Consider the following 22,861-nt stretch of genomic DNA (forward strand, 5'->3'; position numbering starts at 1 on the left):
GTAGCTCGTGTTCATCAGTTTAGTTTAGCGTGTTAGAATGCCCCAAACTAAAGCGAAAAAATTATTTGAACTGCTGATGATGCTATCTATCTGCTGAAGTTTTTCCACTTAAATATATTGAGATTTTCACTAAGAACCACCCGCACCCAAATGGCACACTGTGTGTTACCAAAGTCATTAGGATTCATCCTCTTAATAACATTAATTTAAATTCATTGTAAGCCATAGATCTTGAGATTTCACCAGTGACTGATGTGCCACAAGCATGTCTATAAAATGACTTGATTCAACATTTCAGTTCCTGTTCATCAACAAAAATCCCTCCAAAAGCAAGCAGTTTTAGGTCTCGGTACTCTCTCTGTAGGCAGAAAATGTTCCCACTGTGCAGTGAAGAGTTACAGTAGCTGATCTGTCATATTTCAGAAAATTGGTGTGTTTGCTGAGCAGCAAACGCTGAGACTGTGGCAGTCAGGCGACACCTGCGTGGAGCAGCAGCACTCGCAGAGCAGGCTGCCTCATTCGACTGCTCCACAGTTCAAGGCCATTTACTTAATCTTTTATAGGGACATAAAGTTGTAGAAGGTTGCACTCATCCTTTTAATGGTAGTATGCAAGAAAGGGTGCAGTATGAGGACTGGAAGGGTAACTCGTATTTTCACACCGAAGTAAAAATCTTTTTAGCCTCTTGTCCTGAACATCACTTATTTCAAGCCGACTGCACACCAGCATAAAACTGAAGGTAGTCGAGTAGCAGAACAGCTTTTGAAGATATTCAAATCCAGCTACTAGATACCGCTTGGGTTCTTACACACACATCTATACTTACTTAAAAAAAAAAAAAAGACTTGCAACCCTTTTCAAGCAAACATTTGCCTTCATTTATTCTGATGGATGAGTCTTTCACACAGTGCAAATGTGTGATTCATTAATTGGTACAGAGGAATAAGCGAGTCTTTGGGCAAACAGTCCATTGTTAGTGACATAAGTTTTTTTTTTTTTTTTTTTTAGTGCTATTTGCTCAGGAGTGGAGTATCAAACATTTCTTTAAATTGCAAACCTTCCTAAAAGTGGCCCACTTTCAGGTGTTATAAGGCCATGGTCTTTCACACAGTGCAGCATGGAGCGAATATCCCTGGTAGCTTGAGCTGGAAACCATTCCCGCTCCTGCCAGCTCCCTTATGGAGGGGCTTGAGCCCTGTGGAATGTACTGTATGCCTTTCTGTGTCAGACAGCCGTTTGTTTTGGAATGGGAGACGATGTGAATCTGAGCCGAATGCACCTACATGCTCTACTTGTGCTCACGTTGTTGAGGGTGGGGGCCTTTCACCTACAAGGGCAATGTGATCTCGTTCTTTAGGAGCACTGAGAAATTGAAATGCAGGAGGGGGGCGAAGGAATTTCCCATAGATACTGTACAGAGACAAGTCTTTTTCCAAGATGTCAAATTCATCAAACTGATTTCGTGCTTAAACTAAAAAAATCCCGTAAATATTTTACACACATAAGAAGCAATAATTGCAACAAGTTAAAGGTCAAAATGACAATGTAGGAGTTACTAAATCAAAAATGTAAACTTGTGTCATTGCGTGATGAGGCAACTTATAGAGAGGTTGATGTGGAAAAACTCCATAATGTCAACTCCAGACTGTTGCTCTCTTTCTTATTTCCTCTCTGTTGGCCTCACTCCCACCCACACACGCACTCACACACATGCTCACAGGGACTGTAACCCACCACAACTCTGCTGGAATAGCTCCAGACCTTTAGGGCTCAGAGAGAGTTTGATTTGTGTTGACTTCCTGCAGGAACTCCCCCCTCTTCTCAGCCCGCAGCTCAAAGACTATCAATTAGTTCCTTATTATGATCCCTGGGAGGGCAATAAAAGTTAGAGTGGGTTCAAAAGAGCACAAAGGCAGGCAGGCAGACAGGCAGACAGATATACACACACACGCACACACACACACTAACCTTTTCTGACCAGTTAGAGTTAGAGTTACAGTTTGGACATCCTCACTGGCAGTCCTGTGGGTGGCTGTTGCTGCCTCTTCTTCCTATTTACATTTTCCAAACAATGCTCACCGCCCACATAGATGACTCACAGAGACCCTTTTTCTGTCTGTCTTTGCTGTCAGTTTGTTCAGTCTTCGGCAGGTGTTTGTGGGACAAATGTAATGTTTGGATGTTTCGGGGGAATGATATCGTCACACAGCATCTGCAGCGAGCATTTAAAAGAAAATTAGTTGTAGATGTGAGAGGTTTATTTGAAGGTGAAAAGAAAAAATAGCCCAAATCTGCTTTCTGTGTTGACCTTTTTTTTTTCTCATATTCTCAACACTGAAAGTTCTGCCCATGTGTAATAATTTATCTCAATACAGCAAACAGTATGACGCATAATATGGTCCAACAGCTGTGACGAAGTTCAGGACTCAACCTGAGACTTTAAGGATGTGACTCTGTGTGACAGCCCACCTGCCTGAGGTAGAACAGTACGGATGGTGTTTTACTGTTGTAACTACTGTTATGCTAATTTTTGTTATCTCTATAAAAAGCCTCAACTTTATTTTTACTCTATGCACAAAACCCTATAGGGCTGCAGGTCTTTAATAAACTCAGAGGAAATACTCCTGCAGCAAACACAATGTCAGCTTCTGTTGCCGAACTACACAAAGCAGTGTAGTTCATCATGCTTCATGAAATGTCCCTGAGGAAAAGTTGGTGTTATTTCGCTCTACTACTGGGTTAGACCCCTTTTGCCTTCAGCTCTGCCTTAATTCTTCATGGCAATGATTCAACAAGGAGCTGGAATCAGATTGTGGTCCATATCAGCATGCTAGCATTATGCACTTGCTGCAGATTTGTTGGCACTATTGGATTGAGATCTGGTGACTGGGGAGTCCATATGAGTACAGTAAACTCATTGTCATGCTCAAGAAACCTAGTTTAGATGATTTGAGCTTTGTGACATGGTGCGTCATCCTGCTGGAAGCAGCCATGAGACACTGGTCATAAAGGGATGGACATGGAAAGCAAGGATAGTTAGGTTCACCTAGCTTGTGCTATTTTAAAGAATGCTCAATTGGTACTAAAGGACCCAAAGAAAATATTCCCCCCACCATTGCATCCATTGCTGCTGTAGCTCATCTGCTTCAAGGTTTGATGTGTGGTGCGTTCAGAGGTGCTCTTCTGTATATCTTGGTTGTATGCCATGCCAGGTCACTTAAATCACCTTACTTCCATATTCTGATGCTCAGTTGGAACTTTAGCAGGTTATCTTGACCATTTCTATGCTTAGGATTAGATGTTTGTGTAAACAGCAGGTGAACAGCTGTACCTAATGAAGTAACCAGTGAATGTGTGGTCACTGTTAGAACAGACATGACTTTGGGTGGGAATTGTGCTGCTTTTAATTGTAGTGGACGCAGGATCGTTTGGCTGTGAGCGAAGGACTGTTGATGTTTATTATATGTCACGACTAATTAAGTGCGATTTAAATATCATGACTATACTAAACACAAACTGTTGGATTTTTTAATTACAGAATTTTTAAATCGCAGTTTTATTTTGAGCTGCTATTTTAGTAGTTGCTGCTGTAATGCTTCGCTAGATGCAAATAGAAACGTCACTCTGCAACAGTGTTTTGATTTCAGGTGAATTATTTGTTATTGTGAAACTAACCACTTAACTACCCTTAATTTAAAAGGCTCTACCCTTAAATTTAAGAGTAAACAGGTGCAACAGGTTGCAGGACTATTACTTAGACTTCTTGACATCTGCAATAATGCCTCCACTGAGCGATTCTTTGCCTCGCCCTCTTTTTCTGCCTCAAAGGTGTAGGAGGGCACCTCTCATATGCTCCTCTCAGCTTGCGTTCTCTCTTTATTTCCACTGGTTTTGTCCTGTCTGCTGTGAAGTACAGGTTAGGAAGAAACCCGTGGAAGGAAAAAGAGAGTGGGCTCGGTTTGTCGACAGCGGAGTGAAACAGGGCAGAGCATGGGTGCTGCTTGCCAGCCTGCGTTGCTGTATTGACCTCCTGTATTGAACTGCAGCAGGCCAAGTAGAACAGATAAAGTAAAGTCCAGCAGGCCAATCTGCCATCTTTACTTTGTTAATTGGGGATTAACACACTATTTATTTCACTGTCTTTCTCACACACGCCTTCCCCAAGCCAACAGCACACTCCATAGAGTGAAACTAATGCAGGATGCACATGAAGAACCTTGGTATTATGAAACTTAATGCATCTGAACGAATAAGAGGCAAAGAGATCCTTCAGTAATCATGTAGTAAATTAGGACTCAAGGCGGAGTGCCAGCTTATACCAGCTTCAAGTTGCTGGGAGGTGGTTTTTATTTTCCTTTAAATCAGAAATATTCAGTCTTCTCCTGCTTTCAGTCTTCATGCTAATCTCACTGGCTGTACAGACAATACAGATCCATATAAGAATGCTATTAATCGTCTCATGTAACCGACTGCAAGAAAGCAAAGAACATAAACTTTTCAGTCTAGGACAGCTGAATGCTTCAAAGCCTAAACTCTTGCTGTGGTAATCGGTGTCCAAATCGATGAATGCTCATACTCACTTATTATTAGTGATTCTTAGGCAAAGATGATTAATCTTATTACATCTCAGCTCTGCCACTGAGACTGTGGCACGAGACGGCACATGGCAGGTTTTTCATTTGCAGCTATTATGCTGGAAAGATGTCAGAAAAAGCAAAGCATCTCAGTGCAGTCTTGAGATGCTTCGCTTGCTTTGTTAGCACACTTTACATGCTAACAAATGATGACATTAGGGTTACCAGCCTTGGATATAATTATGTTATTGTAGGTCCATCTCTCCACATTCTCTGATTCTGAAACACAGCAAGCCTTTAAGAACCACTTAACATTCAAATTTGCTCAATAATAAATCATTAATATGATGCAGCACTGCTTCACCAGTGTAAATTTGCTCCCTGAAACAATGTCTAATAAAAGACTGGAAATGTATTAAGCTGAAGGAATATTTGAAAGTGGCTAGCGTAAGTGCATATACTCTAGATATTCTGATTAAATATTGAGAAGGGACTTGTGAAGCACAAAGACATGTGCAGTGCAATGACAGTGCTTGAAAAGCAGTGTTTTTTTTTCCCCTCCTCTGTGGTAGTTCTTTTCTAGGCTCCTTGTAGTTCTGTGGTAGACTTAAAAAATAGTTAAGAACCAGAGAGAGCATCGGACCGATGAGGAAAGATCTGAGACGCTGTCTGTCTGCTGGCCCCTGTGCACTTGTTTTCCACATTTTCTTCTCTCTGAAGTTGGTGTTATGATGTGTGTCTGTGTATTCATCTCACGCCTTCAAGATGTGAGAGCTGGATAAGGGTGTGTGTGTGTGTGTGTGTGTGTGTGTGTGTGTGTGTGTGTGTGTGTGTGTGTGTGTGTGTGTGTGTGCGCGCGTGTGCCAGTGTTGGCACATATGTATGTCCCATGGGTTCTTTCATGGACACGCATATGCTTGTGTGTGTGTATGTGTGTGTGTGTGTGTGTGTGTGTGTGTGTGTGTGTCTGCATTCCTTTGAGGAACAATATTTCCCCTGGCCTGAATTGGAGCTGAGCTAATATTTGTTGTGTTTGGAGAGAGCGGTGTGTCAACAGTAGAAAGTCAGCGCCCAGGCACAGATGACTCCATTTCACCCATATGTATCCCCTCATTCCTTCTGTCCCGTCTCTTATAGAGAAAGAGAGTTGCAAATATTACATTGACATACTGTAAGCACATATAGTCCTGCTGCCTTTCAAGCCCTGCTGGGCATGGACTTAGTGATTTTGACAGGCTTTTAGCAGGGCATCCTCAGGCTACAGGATTCTCTTCAGCAGTGGCTTATTACCCCCTTGCCTCCCTCTCTCTTTTCTCATCCTCTCCCTCATTTGTCCACCCCCACTCTCTCTTTTGTCATCACTCTCTTTTCTCATTGCCCTCCTTCTCTGTCATCTATGTTTTGTCCAATCCTGGTCTTTAGATTTTCGTGCATTTGTCGATCAACAGGTTAACCAGACAAAGTGACAAGGAGACACAGACAGACGGACCGCCTGCTGGCTTATTAGTTCATTATCAGGCAGAGGTGCCAGATACAGCAGCCCTTCACAACTAAGAGAGGATACATTGCAAGCTACTACCTCATTATTGGCAGCTCGCCCTCCTTTATGCTTGCTTTCACTTGCTGCCTTTTTGTCAATCCCTTTGTCTTTCACCGTCTGGGAGCTCGGTCAGACTGTGTAGGATCTGCTTGTTAAGGTGTCCAAATGAGACTGTGTGTGTGTGTGTGTGTGTGTGTGTGTGTGTGTGTGTGTGTGTGTGTGTGTGTGTGTGTGTGTGTGTGTGTGTGTGTGTGTGTGTCTAGACAGTGCCCTTATGTGTCACGGTGTATGGGAAGTCACAAGGCTCTACTAATTATTCACTGTGATGATGACAACGTTTGGTTAGTTCTATCAAAGAGCCGATTTCTGCACAAATAAATAAGGCAAAGGGCCAGCTGCTCTAAGATTTGGTCTTGAAACTACAGTTAGATGATGTTAGACGGTCAGGTATATTATAGTATTATAACTTTTGATGAACAGCATCCTCTGAAGCCACAAGTGCTTACTGTGGTAACAGTGCCATAAAAAAAAAAAAAAAAAAGAGTTGGGTGGGCGTACTGTAGGTATATAGGCAGAAAACAGCTCTGTATTAAAATGCAAGGGATCAGGCACTAGTAGCTGAAACAGCACATCACCACCAACACAAATTTGATTTACCACTGCAGAGTGACGGGGAGACACAGACAGACAGACCTCCTGCCACATGATGTTGCCTGGCAATGTGTCAAAAATCGAACCCAGCTCGTTGTAAGGAAGACTGCCGGAGCCTGTGTATCCTGTTATTACTGATACAGTACTGTGCAAAAGTATTGAGCCACCCCTCATTTTGTTATATTTTGTTAGGAAAATGAGAAATAGAAGAAAATACAGTACATTTGTCCAGTTTCCTCAGAGATATGTCACGTATTTGGCTAATAGCTCTTTGGGAATTACCTTGCTGGTGCAAAAGTACTATTTTATGTCCATCAAACTGTATTAGCTCTGGCTTTTTTTTTTTTTTTTTTGGAGGTTCTCATTATTTTAGTTCAAAGATGCAATTTAGAATTGGTTCTTTGGTAAGTTGTCTGTTATCTATAGACAACAATGGTTCATCCTGTGAGTCAGGTGCCTTTTGTATGCTTAAATGATTCATAGGTCAGTGTTAAGTGGCTTAACAAAAAAAAACATTCCTCAGGTACAAGGACTGGACTGAAAATGAGTGAAAAGGAAGCCACTGTTCAAGCAAACACTTTGAAAGACCTTCAGAAAGACTGGAGAACTATTGATCAAGACCATTTTGAAAGATTAGAGTAACGTCTGGCTCCTTGGAAGGAAAATATAAAGAAACGAGGGGTGGCTCAAGATTTCTGCACACTCCTGAAGAAGGCAGGTATTCAGTACTTGTATTAGCACCAAGCAGAGTTAATAATGTCATATGTGTTCGTGTGCAGGCTTGTGTGAATGATGAAAAGACCATACTGATAGTCTGCATCCGGTAGATTTATTTATTTATTTTTTTGCACATTTTAACTGAGGCCTTTTTTCTTACTTGTCTTTTTAAATTGCCGCCTTTGTGAATGTCTACTGTAGTGAACAGTGACAGTTTACCCTTCTCTGTCTGACACAGACTCCTTTTCAGTCCACTAGAGTGCATACGGTTTAAAGTCAAAGAATAAAGCTTATAAATACACGACTGGCAGAAAGTAACCTCAGACCCATCCATCCATTTCCTTCCACTTACCCAATTCAGGGTCACGGGGGTGAGAGCCAGGGTATGTATGTGTGTATATATATATATATATATATATATATATATATATATATATATATATATATATATATATATATATATATAAAACTTTTCTGCCACACCAATAAACATAGTAACTTAAATTTCACATCAGTCTTCAGATGGATTTAATAGGTACTTCTTGAGGAAAAGGACAGTGTGTTGGTTTCTAAGAAGCAATGGGTCAGTAATCTCTGATTTGATCTTTTGCTGTGTAATAGATGGATTTATGAAATTGTTGCTAAATTGGATATTTCCTATTAGTTCTATATCACTACCCCTTCCTGCCCTGATTCGTTTTTACAGCACTATGGGACTTTTTAGATAACTGCCGCTTAGATTGGAGCAGCAACACAACAATGAAGCAGCGTAATAAAAAGTGGACTTCTGCAAATCTATTTACTAACAATTTTTTCGGTGTGTGTCCTTTAGTTGGTGGCAGATTGATGTCTGGGTCAGCTTAAAGCCTGCGATAAGAGCTAAAAGCAGAAAACAAACTGTAAATGTCACTGGATTGATAAAGAGAGCAAAGTTTATCAGGGCTCCTGTCTGTGCACACACTTTTCTGTGTTACTGATAAAGTCAGCTTTATCAAGTTTATATTGTGTAGACTCACAAGAACACATGCTTGCTAGTTTCTGTGTCTCCCTATGTGTCAGATAAAGTCACTGAAGTTTATCGAGGTCAGACCTTTTTGTCCTCTCCAATCTGTACTGATTTTGTGTTGCAGTGAAGCTTGCACAGTTGATCCACTCTAATCCAGAAGCTTTGTTCACACTGTTGTGTACCTACAAGTCTGAAATATAAAAAGGAAAAAAGTCTCTGCATGTCTGAAAGGTAGCATAAATCTCTGAGATTTTGCTGTCTGCTTTTGAGAGTTGTGTCATTGCAGTTCGATGTAGCCTTGTTGTAAACTCATGAGTGCAGCGCACTTAAATGGATTTTGCATGTGAACTGTTTGAAATTTGGACAAAAAAATGAGAAATCAGTGGTTACAGATATTATATCATGAATAGTTTCTGTTTACTATTAGCTGAAATTCTACACACAAAATGATCAAATGTGCTACCACAAAAATGTTTAACACTAATTGTATCTCCAGGGACTTTCCAGCAAAGAAAGAAAAAAATAGACTATAATTAGCTACTTAAATATATCTCACTATGCTTCTTATTCATTCAAGAGTTTAATACCTGCCTTCTTTTCTTTACAAGTTTAGTTTGGTGGTGGTTTGTAATGTTATATGCTCAATTGCTCGCTCTAATATGTGTTTGATGCATATTCACTGAATGCTCTTGCATACATTTGTAAAACGAGTACTCGTGTGTGTGTGTGCGTGTGTGTGTGTGTGTGTGTGTGTGTGTGTGTGTGTGTGTGTGTGTGTGTGCGTGTGTGTGTGTGTGTGTGTGTGTGTGTGTGTGTGGCCTCAATCTCATTAGTGCTCTTTGTCACCATTTAATCTGTGGCCTGCCTCCTTTTGGTCTATTGTGCTCATATCTGCAGTGCATAAAGACCCATAGACCGGTGGGGGGGTTGGAGGAGAGGGCAGCAAGAAAGGTTAAGATAAAGTTGCTTTGAACAAATTCTCTCTTTGATCAGGTGGTTCAGTGGTGAAAGGCCTTTATCCCACAAGTCAGAGGCAGTTGTGAGAGGAGAGATGGATAAACGTATTGTTCTGTTTCATCTCCCTTCTGTCTTTCTGTATTCTCTTTCACACTGCTGTGTACTCCCTGCCTCTTTGTTATGGAGAGTGACTGTGTGGAGACGCCAAACACATATGTGCACACAATGACTTTAAAGCAACTCAGACAACACTCGCGTTAGAATAATTGTAATTGGAAATGCCGAGAAACATGAGGAATGCATCTGAAAGAAAACATTTTTTTTTTCCCTGTCCTTGCATCTTGTTTTTATTCCCTGGAGTAAGAGCATTTAAATAAGCGAAGATGTCATGTGTGAAGGTTTGCTGCTTTAAAGCGTTTCACTGCAAGTTTAATATATTTGCATTTTTGACTTCTGAGCATGCAAAATGAGCAGCTCAAACAAGGTGTGCTAAAACACAGAACATGCAAAGCTGGCATAAATGGGAGGTTCTGGCCAATTTTCCTTAGAAAATTGCTAAAGCAATTGATTTCCTCCAGTCCTACCAGTTTTTTTTAATATATATCATCAATGCAGAGCTGTAGCAACCAGCTAAATGGGTGCAAATACACACATACACAGGAGCAATGTATAGTGGGGTCTTTTGAAAGCAGGACTGTTAGTATAGAAGGGGCAGCACAGCCAAACACAGATTGGTGAATAGATGTTGCCATGGATGCGTTTATAGCTAGTCCAGTCACACACACTCAGCAAAACATGTAACTAGCAGCACGTCTAAAACACACACCTGTTGGTATGTTTAAATCCATCTTGTTTTCTTATTTTTATTTCTTGTTAGAATTTAAACTTACACGCCACGTGAGGAGGTGCTTTTTAAACACAGATTCACTGTTAAACCCTGTTCTTTTCAGCCAATCACTCCATTAAGCCAGAACACAAACATTCCCACTACTGTGAGCTGTTGTCTAGGTGATGATGCTGTGAGAGGAGCTACATGTTCTGACTGGATAGTCATCTGTGCTGCTGTGGACGAGTGTTATTATCGACTCGAGCAGTTCAGCTCTAGTGATGGCAATGTCAATCTGTCCACAATTATGGTCAAAATATTTCAGCAAATATTGACTGAATAATTATCCTAATGACTCCGGGGATCCCTTTTAACGTTTTCTCTCAACCTTTAAATGTGTTGTTTACCTACAACCCTGTTTTTAAAAAAAAAAAAAAGTAATCTATTTCTAAATAGAAATAGATTACTGTGATTAGTAGATCAATTTAAATCCTGTACTTAACAAATGGCACAAAGACAACATATTGTTAAAAATTAGAAGTTTGTGTTCATTTAGAGCCCAGCCAGTTTATCAGCAGCTATAAAAAAAAATTATATAGGGCGATGTTTTTGAATATAGGATTTTTAAATGACCAAATATCTGTAGTGGGCTCTAATTTTAAATTGAATTGTTTGCATTGCTTTTGTGAGCTGTGTTATGATGTTAAAGGTAGCATTTAGCTCAAAATACAGTTGTAGCACTTGCTTAAACTTAGATATATGTAAGGTGATCTGTTGACAGTAGATATTTTTCTTATGCATATATTACATCTAATGTAATGAAAATGTCTACTTTTAGAAACTAAAACCTGTTATTTTTTTTTTATCAACTTTGTATTTCCTTCTTCAGAAGTTTCAGTGATAGCGATTTTGCATTGCTACAATAGAGGTGTTTATTTCTGGCATTTAAAAAAAAATCTAAAGTGTACTAAAAGCAAAAAGGCTGTTAATGATTTTAAATGCTTCAAAATATTTTTAAAAAGCCAGACACTAGATTTTGATTTATTGAAATGTTAAGTGTATGATACTGAAATTATAACCAGGGAAAATGTTCATGTGATGCGCAGAATGAAAACATACACCTGTATGTGGACATTAAATGAGATGTATAATAAAAGTGACACGAGTCCTCAACTCCTCGTTATCTTGTTATTTTGCAGATAGCACAAGCAGCCAAGACTTCCTCCCAGGCTGATGACTTATACCTGGATGACACAGGATCAGGAGGTTACTACCCTGAAGATGATGATGACTTTAACTCAGGGTCTGGCTCAGGTAAGGCACATTTACACATATAGGGTGAAAACACTCTCTCACAGGCTCAGCAGGCAATCACTCAGAGGCCTGACGACATCCATTCTCCTGTCCACCGCTTGTAAATTTTATGCGCACCAAGTTTTTCGACTTTAACCAGCAGACTTAGGCTGTGTCATATTTTTTTCCCCCTTCTCTTTTTTTTTTAATCGCCCTCCTTTCTCGCTTTTGTCTGTTCTTTGTTCACTGCCTCTCTCTCACTCGATTTTAAATTAAGATTGCCTTGTCACCAAGACTGCTGTGGGCAAGTGTGCAAATTTTATGTGTATTTTTTATTAGCTCCTTTGCTCTGCTTGCCTTAAGCACCTTTTATAACACTCATTCCTTGGTCAAACGTAACTCTTCTTTCTAAGACAGTTGTACAGCTACATTGAGAAAAGGTCAGACTAGGTAAAAGGAGAACAGATTGTGATCAATAACCTATTCAATTCTGTACACAGTGTATAGCCCATTACTCTGCTCTGCCACTCTATATTCAATTGGAGATTAAAACTGCATTAAAATTAATTCCACTAGTGTGAAGTTAGGCAATAATGATATAATGTAAATCCATATTTTACCTGTTTGCATATGTATGTATGCAATTACATTTTATACTGTATTATAATATCCAGTGAAACAAATTTTCTGTAAAGAATACAACAGGACTTACATTAACCAGATACTTTTACTCATTAGTCTTTTATTTCATGACTAATTACACCGTCATTCTCCTAGGTGGAGGTGAAGAAGTGGTAGAAGAAACAGCGACTGTCACTATGGTTTATATTGAGCCCAGTGTAGCACAACCTACCCAAGACTCCACGAAAGATTTCACCCCGAGAATGGACACAGCCACGGTTAGAGTAAAACCCAGGCAGAACACACCCAGGAAACCATTCACAACAAAGGTAAGACGCCACTTTAAAAAGTCCTGTGACATATAAATAACACCAAGCAAGAGCTTAGATAGCAATTGATGCAGTTGGTGACTCAAAGTGGGTGGGATTGAAATTACTACCAGCGGGCATGTAGAAGTCAATCAGATATTAAGCTGCAGAAGAGACCGTTCTCCTTACGAAGGATAATTTCACCCTTTAAAGCCTCAGTCACGCAGGCCTAGAGACAGGCTGGCAACCCCCGGCAACCTAAAATCAGTCTCAAAGAAGGCGCTGCACCAAAAACCTCATTGTGATTGCTTTGGTCGCAACCAGATTGCTGCAGTTGCCCATATTTTGCTTGGAAGATACTGACTTCTGTGCAGACTATTCTCTGAGCTGCAGTGAAACTTGAAAAATTGCAATGCAACCTGGAAATGGCAATGGCTTTTCAAACAAATCAGTTTCAAAGGTAAGGCGAATGGTCTCTATTTCCAGTTTTGCACTTTTTCACAGTTTGATTACTGCTTTATGAGCACTTGGTGAGTGTTTGCAGACAAGTTGGTGTCTTCCATGCCATGCACCTAAACCTTCTAGCAACCAATGCAATCGCAACACAGTATACCTCCTTATGACCAGTTTCACCTACTGACTGCAAGCAGACTCCAGCAACTGGTGGTTGCACACAGGTCACCGATGGGTCTCTAGGCCAGTGTGACTGACATATCCCTGGTAAAACAAATGAAAATGTACTTTTTTTTTTTTTTTTTTGCTTTTGTTTTTACAGTTGGGGCTTTGAATAGATTAATCAGTCATTTAAGTGTTTGTATCTACTGTACTTAAAGGATGCTACTGATGTAAAATCTTGCTGTGTGCTTTTTTTGGAAAGCAGCTATATTTTATGATGCCACTTTGTGACCCAGTCTTTTATAGTCATGGTCACTCATCTGTAACTGTCGTGACTCAACAGAGAATAACACACTACCTCAGTATGTCTTTAGCTGACCCACTATGCCATGAAATCCCCTGTAATACCAGGAGCTGCAAGGTTGCTTTCAGGATAAAGATAAAGTGCTCACGTCAGTTCTCACTGTTTTCGCCCTGTTGCAAATTATGGGGGATTACATCTCTCTCGGACATAATCACATATTCTGGAAGCATCCTAGATTTCATTTCTGTGTTGCACTCTTACTGTAACATGCTGAATACTACATCTGTTTGGGATTAGTCATCAAGGTCTCAACCCCCTAAGCCTACCTGGATGCAGTCCATCACCCCCACCCCCACCCCACCCCCCCCCCCCCCCCCCCCCCCTTGCTACTGTCCATGGCCCTTAGGCCAAACTCACTGACTCACTTCCATTTTGGCACTTTGCATCCTTCTTACTGGTGTTGGAAAAAATATGGGGTGCATGGGCCCAGATACTTTGCCTCAGTTTTTTAGTCATTTAAGAAGAAAAAGCCTTGGGGTCACTGGCTGGATTTGCATACTTTTCCTGAGAGTTCCACTAATCTCTTTAGGCGATCTGGATTTGTTACATTTTCATTTTTGGTTAGCCTTCATAGGTTTCCCTGGCCAGATTCCATTTTAGCCCTGCCCCACCTTATGAGTAGACAGCCAAGCTGAATGGACCGCATTTCTTTTTTCTCCAAGGTGAATATGTGGGGAAACACAGGCATTTTGCTTTCTTGTAAGGGTGACCCGTCACATGATTGGATCCTTGCTAAGGCCAACAGCTTGTTAGTGTAGTTTTGCATACAGCATAAACTGCTTACTAGACAATGAATAAAGGTAAAAACATTTGCTTAACAGCACCTCTGAAATCTTGTTGACACTCTAAGTTTTCCAGCAAATAGGAAATATCCCACATGAACCCTTTTTATCCATCAGTTTTTCTATAGCAAGATATCATGGTAGGCATATTTTTTTTTGTTTTATCCTCCAACTGTTTCCATTCTTTATGTTAAACTAAGCTAAATGGGTGCTGGTTTTAATTTCATATATGAGCTTTATATCAATCTTCTCATCTACCAAAAATTCAAAGGAGGAAACAAAATGGTTCCAAAAATATTAAACACATTCTAATATGCCTCAGAGGGATTTGGGCAGAAAAACCTATGTACCCTCTAAAAACAAACAAGGACTATAAGAGGAATTTAAGTTAGTCAGCTGGGCAGCCCTGAACTGTTTTCTTCTTCTTACCTTTTTTTTAAACTCTCTTTTGACTCTTTCCTCACGTTCTCCTCACCCAGGCATCAGTGCCAGATACAGAGGGCATGCAGAGGACTAGCACGACGAGTGCCCCCGGCTCACCTCCAGATCCCGTTGAGGTCCACACTGAAAACCTCTTCCAGAGGACAGAGGTGTTGGCAGGTATGTGTCATAGTAAGCTACAGCAGTGTGCAAAAATTTTGAGCCACCTCTCATTTCTTTTGATATTTTGCTTCCAAGGAGCCAGACCTTTGGTATTTTTTTTAAAGTGGTCTTGAGCAAAAGTTCTTCAGGTTTTCTCGTGGACATTCTTCTTTGGACACTGGCTGCACTCATTTTAATTTTAGTCCTTATATTTGACCATTTTTTATTTGTTAAGCCACTTAACACTGTCCTATGTGTCATTGAAACTCAAGGGAGGAACCTGTGTTGTGTAAAAGACAACTTAGCAATGAACCAATTTTAAAATTGTATCTTTAGGCACTTTGTTATTAGCAGCCTGTTACATAAACACATAATTTGTTCCTATTTTGTTCCTATTTCTTTAGTTAAATCTACTACAATGGTCAAAGATGACAGTTTAACAGGCATAAAATAGTATTTTTGTACCAAAAAGGTGATTCTCAAAGAGTTGTTAGTTGAAAACTTGGCATATCTCAACATGGTAATGCAGTAAACGCATACCTGGATAGCAAAAATACACAATGGGACACCATCACCATTATGGATTGGCCTCCACAGAGTCCAAACCTCAACATTATTAAAGTAGTGTGGGATCATCTTGACAGAAAATGGAACAAAAGGCATCCAACATCCAAAGAAGAGCTCTGAATGTTCATAGCACATAAACTTGGAACACTGCCATGAACTGTCTGCATATGAGTGTTTCTTAAAGGAACAGACTTAAATTTGGAGATAATAAGCTTGCATAATAAACTTAGCACAAAAAGAAAGGAATTTTTTTCGTAACAATGCTTCTCGACTCACGTTTTGAGCTGACTGAAGCCATCCCACAACAGTGTGTGAGCAGCATGAGAAGGTGGTGCCAGGCTGAATGAATAAATATGTCTTGATTTTTCAGACTTCAATCAATTAAACGACACCAAACAAGAGTCAATAGCAGAATAAGCTGTTTGGCACTGGCAGAGAGGGTTTGGCAAGTTTTTCATGGGTTCAACCCACATATTCAACTCTGCAAATGCATTTTCCTTATATATGTGGCTCCATTTTAAGGGGAAATAAACAGGTTTTCCAATGGTATAAGATTTATTGCCAAGAAGCATCGTTATAATAAGGAAATAATCGACCAAACACACTTTTTGTGCTAAGTTTATTTATATTTTTTATCAGTGTTTCTGGTATGCCAATTTGTTAAGTTTGATCAGAGACAAGTTAGTTCTTTCCCCAAAATGTCAAACTGTTCCTTCAAAATTTCATCAACATCATTATGTTCTTTGATGTGTATGAGTAGTTACTGAGCTTTCCATCTAATCTTTATTATGTGAGCATATTTTCAGTAAACAATCTCAGAAATCTCGGTAATATTTTCCCTGAAGTCTCTCGCCTGAACCACTCCTCAGAATAACTGCTTCATAAACGTTCCTCTGTGGGACCTCGCAGAGTTCAGAGCATTGTGGACGTTTCAGATGTCTGTTACTCGCTTTGAATGCATAAAAGATGGTGGAAAGAAAAACTTCTGACTCAAAACCACCGTGCTCTCTGATGTTGTATCTGTATCCTTGCATGTCTGGAGCAAACCTTGATTGGCACCTACTTTACTGCGATATCCATCTGGTGTTGGCAATATGCAGAAACAACATCAACAAGGACAAATCAGGACACCCTCAAAGACTTTTCATTTCTCTGCTACTGATCAACTCACTCCATCTTTGGCACATTGCTCTTGGATTGTGATAGGAAAAAATATTATTGCACTCAGTCTTTGGATAAGGCCTTAAAAAAAACTGAAAAATAGCACCCCCCGCTCCCCAACCCCCCACCAAAACCCAGTCTTTATCTCTCTTCTCCACCTTCTTCTCTTCCTCTAGATTATAATCATTACTCTTCATCCCCCTTGTGACTTCTAAAAAAAAATAATTGCCCATAATGTAATTTTCTTTTATTCTCTCTGTATTGCATTACTGCTTCTTGGAACTCAGCACTTGGATGTTTAGCCAGGTCTTTACCCATGAGAGAGAAGGGCTAGGCAACAAGTGGAAACCTAAGGTGCAGACGAGGGCAGATTGTAACACCAGGAGAGACCTTAAATAGATTTAGAAGCTATAAAGAACCTCATGCAGGCATAATTGAAAGGGAGGATTTCAGGGTGTGTGGATTTAATTCCGAATTCCCTGATGCTAGTCTGCTGTTAGCCCACTGGTTTACTGTACAATATGCCCTCCACAGAAAGTCTAACTTCGAGTATCTCCAAACTATATTTCAGTGTCCTGAGTGGATACCTCTTGAGACATCTTTTTACAGATCAGCATGGACATAATATATAATACAGGATGGCTGCTGAAAATATGAACTCATCAGGTGGTAGAAAAATAACTTTCAGGCTTAAAAAAAGAAAATTAGATTTAAAGTCACAAAAAACATGATATAGTTTAATAGTGAAACATCCCATACCTAGTACAAAGCCTGAAGCAGAAATGTCTAAGCTCTTAAAGATATTTAGAGACAGCAACCGTAATAATATTACACAATCCAATTTCTGGAGAAATTGCAGTGGAATTGTTGCTTTTCTTCGACTTTGGCTTGCTTTTAAAAAGAGGTAAAAAGTTTGGCTAAAAAAGTTTAAGGGAGATGGCACCTAGGAAAAAAAAAGTGGCTGGCAACATTAGGTGTACCCAATAAAGCAGCCACAGGTGTACCTAATAAAGTGACCACATGCGTACCTAATTGTATAATACAGTATCTAATAAGAAATAAAATGGCATCAGTGGCCGCTTTATTAGGTGCATCTAATGTAGTGGCCATTGATATATTTAATAATGGTTTGCTTAAAAATGCCTACCTAATAATAAAGTGCTCGTCCACTTTAAATGTCACAACATTAACATTATATCAGAACCATTGCTGGGCCAGGGTGAGGGTGTGTATGTTGGTTACGTTCTGGCTGTTGGTCAGTTAAAGCACTGCTGTTCTGTTTGGTGTTAATGGCCTATTTTTGTTTGCACTCCCCTGCTGGATTTATTTGCCTGACTTTTAATGATCTAGCCAACGCCACAAGCTTTTTCCTCTAAAACCTCAATCGGCAGTCACTGAATGGAAAATAAACCTTGATGAACCAACAGCCGATGGACTCTGCGTACTAATCAAGGATAGGAGCTCGAATAGCCTCCTAACAGAACACTACGTTTTAAACTCGGCAACACGTTGGAAGAGGTGAAATTAAGCGTTAAGACTGACTGACTCTGTGTCTCCTGAGACAAATTGCCGTTTTTCCCATTGACATGAAGTAACCGCATTAGTCTGAGCAATCACCTGTGAGGGCTGCAGCCTGATTTCAACACATTTAAAACCATCAATTTTGAGCATTTGCTGTTGGATTACATTCATACGGAAACTTGCTAAAACAGTACCAGCAACAGCTGCTAAAGTAAACTGTTGTGCAACTGATTGCACAGGATAGAAGACTCAAATAATCTTATGACTGATTCATTTGGATAGACTGTATTTAAGCTCTTATTTTCCACATGCACAGTAGCATTGATATCCTCCCTCCATTTCTTCCTCTGTCTCGCTCTCTCTCAGCTGTTATTGCAGGTGGTGTTATTGGCTTCCTGTTTGCCATCTTCCTCATTCTCCTCCTGGTCTACCGCATGAGGAAGAAGGATGAGGGCAGCTATGACTTGGGAGAGAGGAAACCCTCTGGCGCGGCCTATCAGAAGGCCCCAACCAAGGAGTTTTATGCATAAAACCCGCTCTCCCATCACCAGATCAGCAAATCACGAAGGACTGTGAGCAGCGCAGTCCAACAACAGCAAACCTGCTCAAACACAAGAAACAACAACAAAATGTTTTAAAGTTGATTAAAGGTAAAATAGGAAAGCTTTTGCATAGAGTAATGTAATTATGACCTTTTCTTTCTTTCTTTCATTCTTTTTTTTTTTTAAATGAAAACCAAGCATTTCTCATTTTAAGGCATCTGAGTATATTTAAGCATTTTGTGTATTATTTGAAAAGGCTGAAAAAATAAAAACAGGATGTGTAAAGTTGAGGCAACTGACCGCATCTGTGTTCTGGAGCCGTTTTTAGTCGCTGACTACTTTTAACTGTAGCAGTATGTTATTTTGTAAAGGAAAAAAAAAAAAGTTAAGTGGAAATAATTGAATATAATTATTCTGTATCGAACCTACTTTCTTTTTTTTTGTTTGTTTGTTTGTTTGTTTTGTCCTAGCATGTCTGATGTTGATCTCTAAAAGGTGTATTACATTAATTTATCGTTTCTCTGACGTTTTAAAAAAAAAAAATGCCTTTATAGTTTTGATGAAGCTCTTTGGTCTTCACATTAACGCTGTTAACAGTCAATGTTAATGTTCTCCCTTCAGGTTACAATGTTTATTATTTGCTCTCATATCCGTTTTTGGTCAAATGTGAGCATGTCATCATGTCATGTTAATTTGTATATTCTCAGTGTAGCCCTATTTTTTTTTTTTTTCTTCAATACACAGGATCTTTTAAAAGAAAAAAATGTGTGGGCTCAAGCAAATCCACAAACCTCTCTTCTTGTCTATTTAATTCATTCTCTTTCCACATTGTGCATTTACTGCTTTTGCTTTCCACTTGTTGTTGTCCAGCTTTGTGCGCATGTATGTGGAGCATTTCCTCTCCATGGCTTCTTGTGTTTTTGTCCCATAGCCCCCTCCTCCTCGATGTGTCCCTCAAGTTTAGTGACTGCACCCAGATTTTGCTAGCAGACTTTAACCTTTGTCCCCTCTCTGTCTCTCTGTTTCCCCCCAAACTCCCTCGCTCCTACCGTCTTTATAAACAGAGTGGAGCACAGCCAGTTGAGCTGTCAGTCCTCCTCCCTCCCCGGTTGCCTGGTGTCATTGTCTGTGTCCCAGCATAGGTACTTTAGACCCACAGATTTGCTCAGTGAAGGCCTGCTACTTCTTGGACACGAGGCTGGGCCTGAATCCTCGCATGCAGTGCACATCCTTTTGCAGCAAACGAAAGCAGAAGCACTCTTAGAAATCCAGTTTCTCTGAGTGAAATATGCATAAAGCTGCACAGAAAATGTAAAACCGTGTTATATATCTGAATAGTCTTTGACAAGACACCCGTATTGAGGGCTATTTTGTTTGTTTTTAGTGGTGAGTCCTTGCATTTCTAAAGAGCTTTCTCTGGGAGGTTGTTTAGCAGGTTAAAAACCTAAAGTTGGGGTTAGTTTTGATGCCATTTTGCATCCTAAAAATAAAATCTTTTAAATGATGGCTGCTGAAAGATTGCCACATAGCTACATCAAATGAAAACAAAGGTTATGGTCACGTGACAGCAGGTTGCTGTCTTCCTTTCCTTTTAATGTTACATCTACATTAACTTGCTCTTGAGAGACATTTTTTGTCAGGCAGGTTTGTGAAGTTGCCTTTTTTTTTTTCTTTTTTTTTTAGATGTACAGTAATGTGAAGTAGATGTAGTATCGTCTAAACTTCTAACACCACCCACATGCAGCTGTTCATCCCTCTACTTCTCCATCCTTTGTGTTCCTCTCATTCTTTCAGTCTCCGTGATCCTTTTTGGTGTCTGCTTCCTTTGTTGTTGTCATAGGACCTAAATTACTGAACTATACAGAAAAACCCAAAGACTCAAAGTACTCTACTTCTCATACTCACTCCCCTCCATTATGGCCACATCATGTCATTTCCCCTCCCTTTTCTTCTCCTTCACTCTTTTACTTTTCCCCCCCTTCTTTTTAGAGACCTGACCTTTGAGTCCAATTACTTATTAGTATAAGAAAAGAAATATAAATATATATATATAAATGTATATTCACAAATGTTTTAAACCTTCAAAGTGCCTACCATTTGGAAATGTACTTGCTCAAGGGGAGCATGTGTCGGGTGTGTACACAGAGGAGGAGTGTAAGCAACTTGACTGGCATTCTGTGAGCATGGATGACTGTAATGGTAACTTTTTTTTTTTTAGTCTTACAAAAGCTGACAGTATTGTACCTATAAGTTGAAACAACACTACTGAATAAACATTGTGGCCTAATATCCAACTGCTCGTGCTGTCGTCCTTTTAAAAATCTCTTCTTCCCCTCTGTGATCTCTTGGTCAGAAGTAGAAATTTCACAATTAGGTGTTTTGCTTTTACTCGCTGATTTTCTTTGGATTCAGGCAATTTACTCAGCTTTTCAAATATGGCAGTTTAATGGGGATTTTTTTTGTGTGTTTTCTTTTTTCTGTCTTAAATAAGTGTAGATTTGATATCCTGTGAGACAATTTTTAAGGTGTCATCATGGCCTCTGTGAAATTGTGATCACCTTTTTTGATCACATTTTTAAACAAATGCATGTTCTCCCCATGTCTGCGTGGGTTTTCTCCAGGTACTCTGGTTTCCTCCCACAGTACAAAGACATGCAGTTACTGGTGTTAGATTAACTGGTGATTCTAAATTGCCCATAGGTGTGAATGTGAGTGTGGATGTTGTCTATATCTCTGTGTTAGCCCTGTGACCTGTACAGGGTGCACCCTGCCTCTCACCCTATGTCAGCTGGGATAGGCTCCAGCCCCCTCGAGACCCTGAAGAGGATAAGCAGAAGAGAATGGACAGACAAAAGTACTGGGCCACCTGAACATTACACCAACAGCAGCTACTCAGCCATGGAAACCCAATGCCATGAAGCTCCTGGCTTTTGGGCTGATGTTAATGTGAGAGGAGAATTCAAAGACACCCTGAAAATTAAAGCAAAAAAATGATGAGTCAGGCTTGTCCATTTTGTTGAAATTTAATTGAAGCAACTCAAAATGGTACTTAGTAGTTTGTATGGCCCCCATGTGCTTGTATGCATGCCTGACATCAGGGCATGCTCCTAATGAGCTGACGGATGGTGTCCTGGGGGGGGTTCTCCTTCCAGATTTGGACCAATGCATCACAGAGCTCCTGGACAGTCTGAGGTGCAACCTGGTGGCATCACATGGAGCAAAACATAACATCCCAGAGATGTTCTATAGGCTTTAGGTCAGGTGAGTGTGGGGCCTCAGGCCACCCTCATGAAGTCTGTTTCCAATTGTTTGCTCAGAGCCATTCACATCAGCGGCCTGCTGCAGGTCATTTTGTAGAGTTCTGACAGTGCTCATCATGTTCCTCTTTTCCCAGCCTTGTCCAGCTCTCCTAGAGTAACTGCATGTCTCCTGGAATCTCCTCCATGCTCTTGAGACTGTGCTGGGAGGCACAGCAAACCTGGCAATGGCACGTATCGATGTGCCATCCTGGAAGAGTTGGACTACCTGTGCAACGTCTGTAGGGTCCAGGTATTGCCTCATGCCACCAGTAGTGACACTGACCCTAGCCAGATGCAAAATTAATGATCAGAAAAGATGAGGGGGGGAAAAATGTGAGTGGCTGCCACCTGTAAAACCAGTCTTGTTTTGGGGGTTGTCTCATTGTTACTCCTTTAGTGCACCTGTTGTTAATGCCGTTAACACCAAAGCAGCTGAAACTGATTAACAACCCCTTCTGCTACTTACCTGACCTGACCTGACCATCACAAAAGGTTAACTGACCTGATGCTGTACTCTGATGAAAAGTGTTCCTTTAATTTTTTTTTTTTTTTTTTTTGAGCAGGTACTTACATAATATTCCATTATGTTATAACGTCACCAAAACACAGGATATTAAGCCTTTTCATTTTTTCACTTGTTTCCATAATTTTGCTCGTAACGTTTTTGATCTTCTCATCGCTCATACCGAGGCTGCTGGCTCTGAGCTCCAGATAGCTTTACCTTTAGCCATGTTGTTTACTTCCTTATATTTGCCCATGTTTTGCTGGGTGAGGGTAATTTAAGTGTTGTATTAGATTTGTAATTACAAACATTTTTGTGGTGGTCCCCCTATAGTTTACTGTTCAGTTTATTACAGTTATGTCAAACATATCTCATGAATGATATCAACAACACTCCTGTCACAAGGTAGAAGCTGCAATCACCTTTTGGCAAA

General features: G+C 40.1%; 1 protein-coding gene across 2 annotated transcripts in view; it reads left to right on the top strand.

Moving 5' to 3' along the window:
• Positions 1 to 20,921, top strand: part of sdc2 (syndecan 2) — a 48,507-nt gene extending 27,586 nt beyond the window's left edge. The window contains exons 2-5 of one of the 2 annotated variants that reach the window (XM_030740845.1): positions 11,471 to 11,585; positions 12,342 to 12,514; positions 14,734 to 14,866; positions 18,452 to 20,921. In XM_030740845.1, coding sequence (XP_030596705.1) covers positions 11,471 to 11,585; positions 12,342 to 12,514; positions 14,734 to 14,866; positions 18,452 to 18,615 — 585 coding nt within the window. In that variant the 3' untranslated portion in view covers positions 18,616 to 20,921. The remainder of the gene's footprint in view (positions 1 to 11,470; positions 11,586 to 12,341; positions 12,515 to 14,733; positions 14,867 to 18,451) is intronic. The other variant, XM_030740846.1, reaches the window with a different exon arrangement.
• The last annotated feature ends 1,940 nt before the right edge of the window (positions 20,922 to 22,861 follow it).

Source organism: Archocentrus centrarchus, chromosome 11 (genome assembly GCF_007364275.1).
Source record: "Archocentrus centrarchus isolate MPI-CPG fArcCen1 chromosome 11, fArcCen1, whole genome shotgun sequence".
Lineage (NCBI taxonomy): Eukaryota > Metazoa > Chordata > Actinopteri > Cichliformes > Cichlidae > Archocentrus > Archocentrus centrarchus.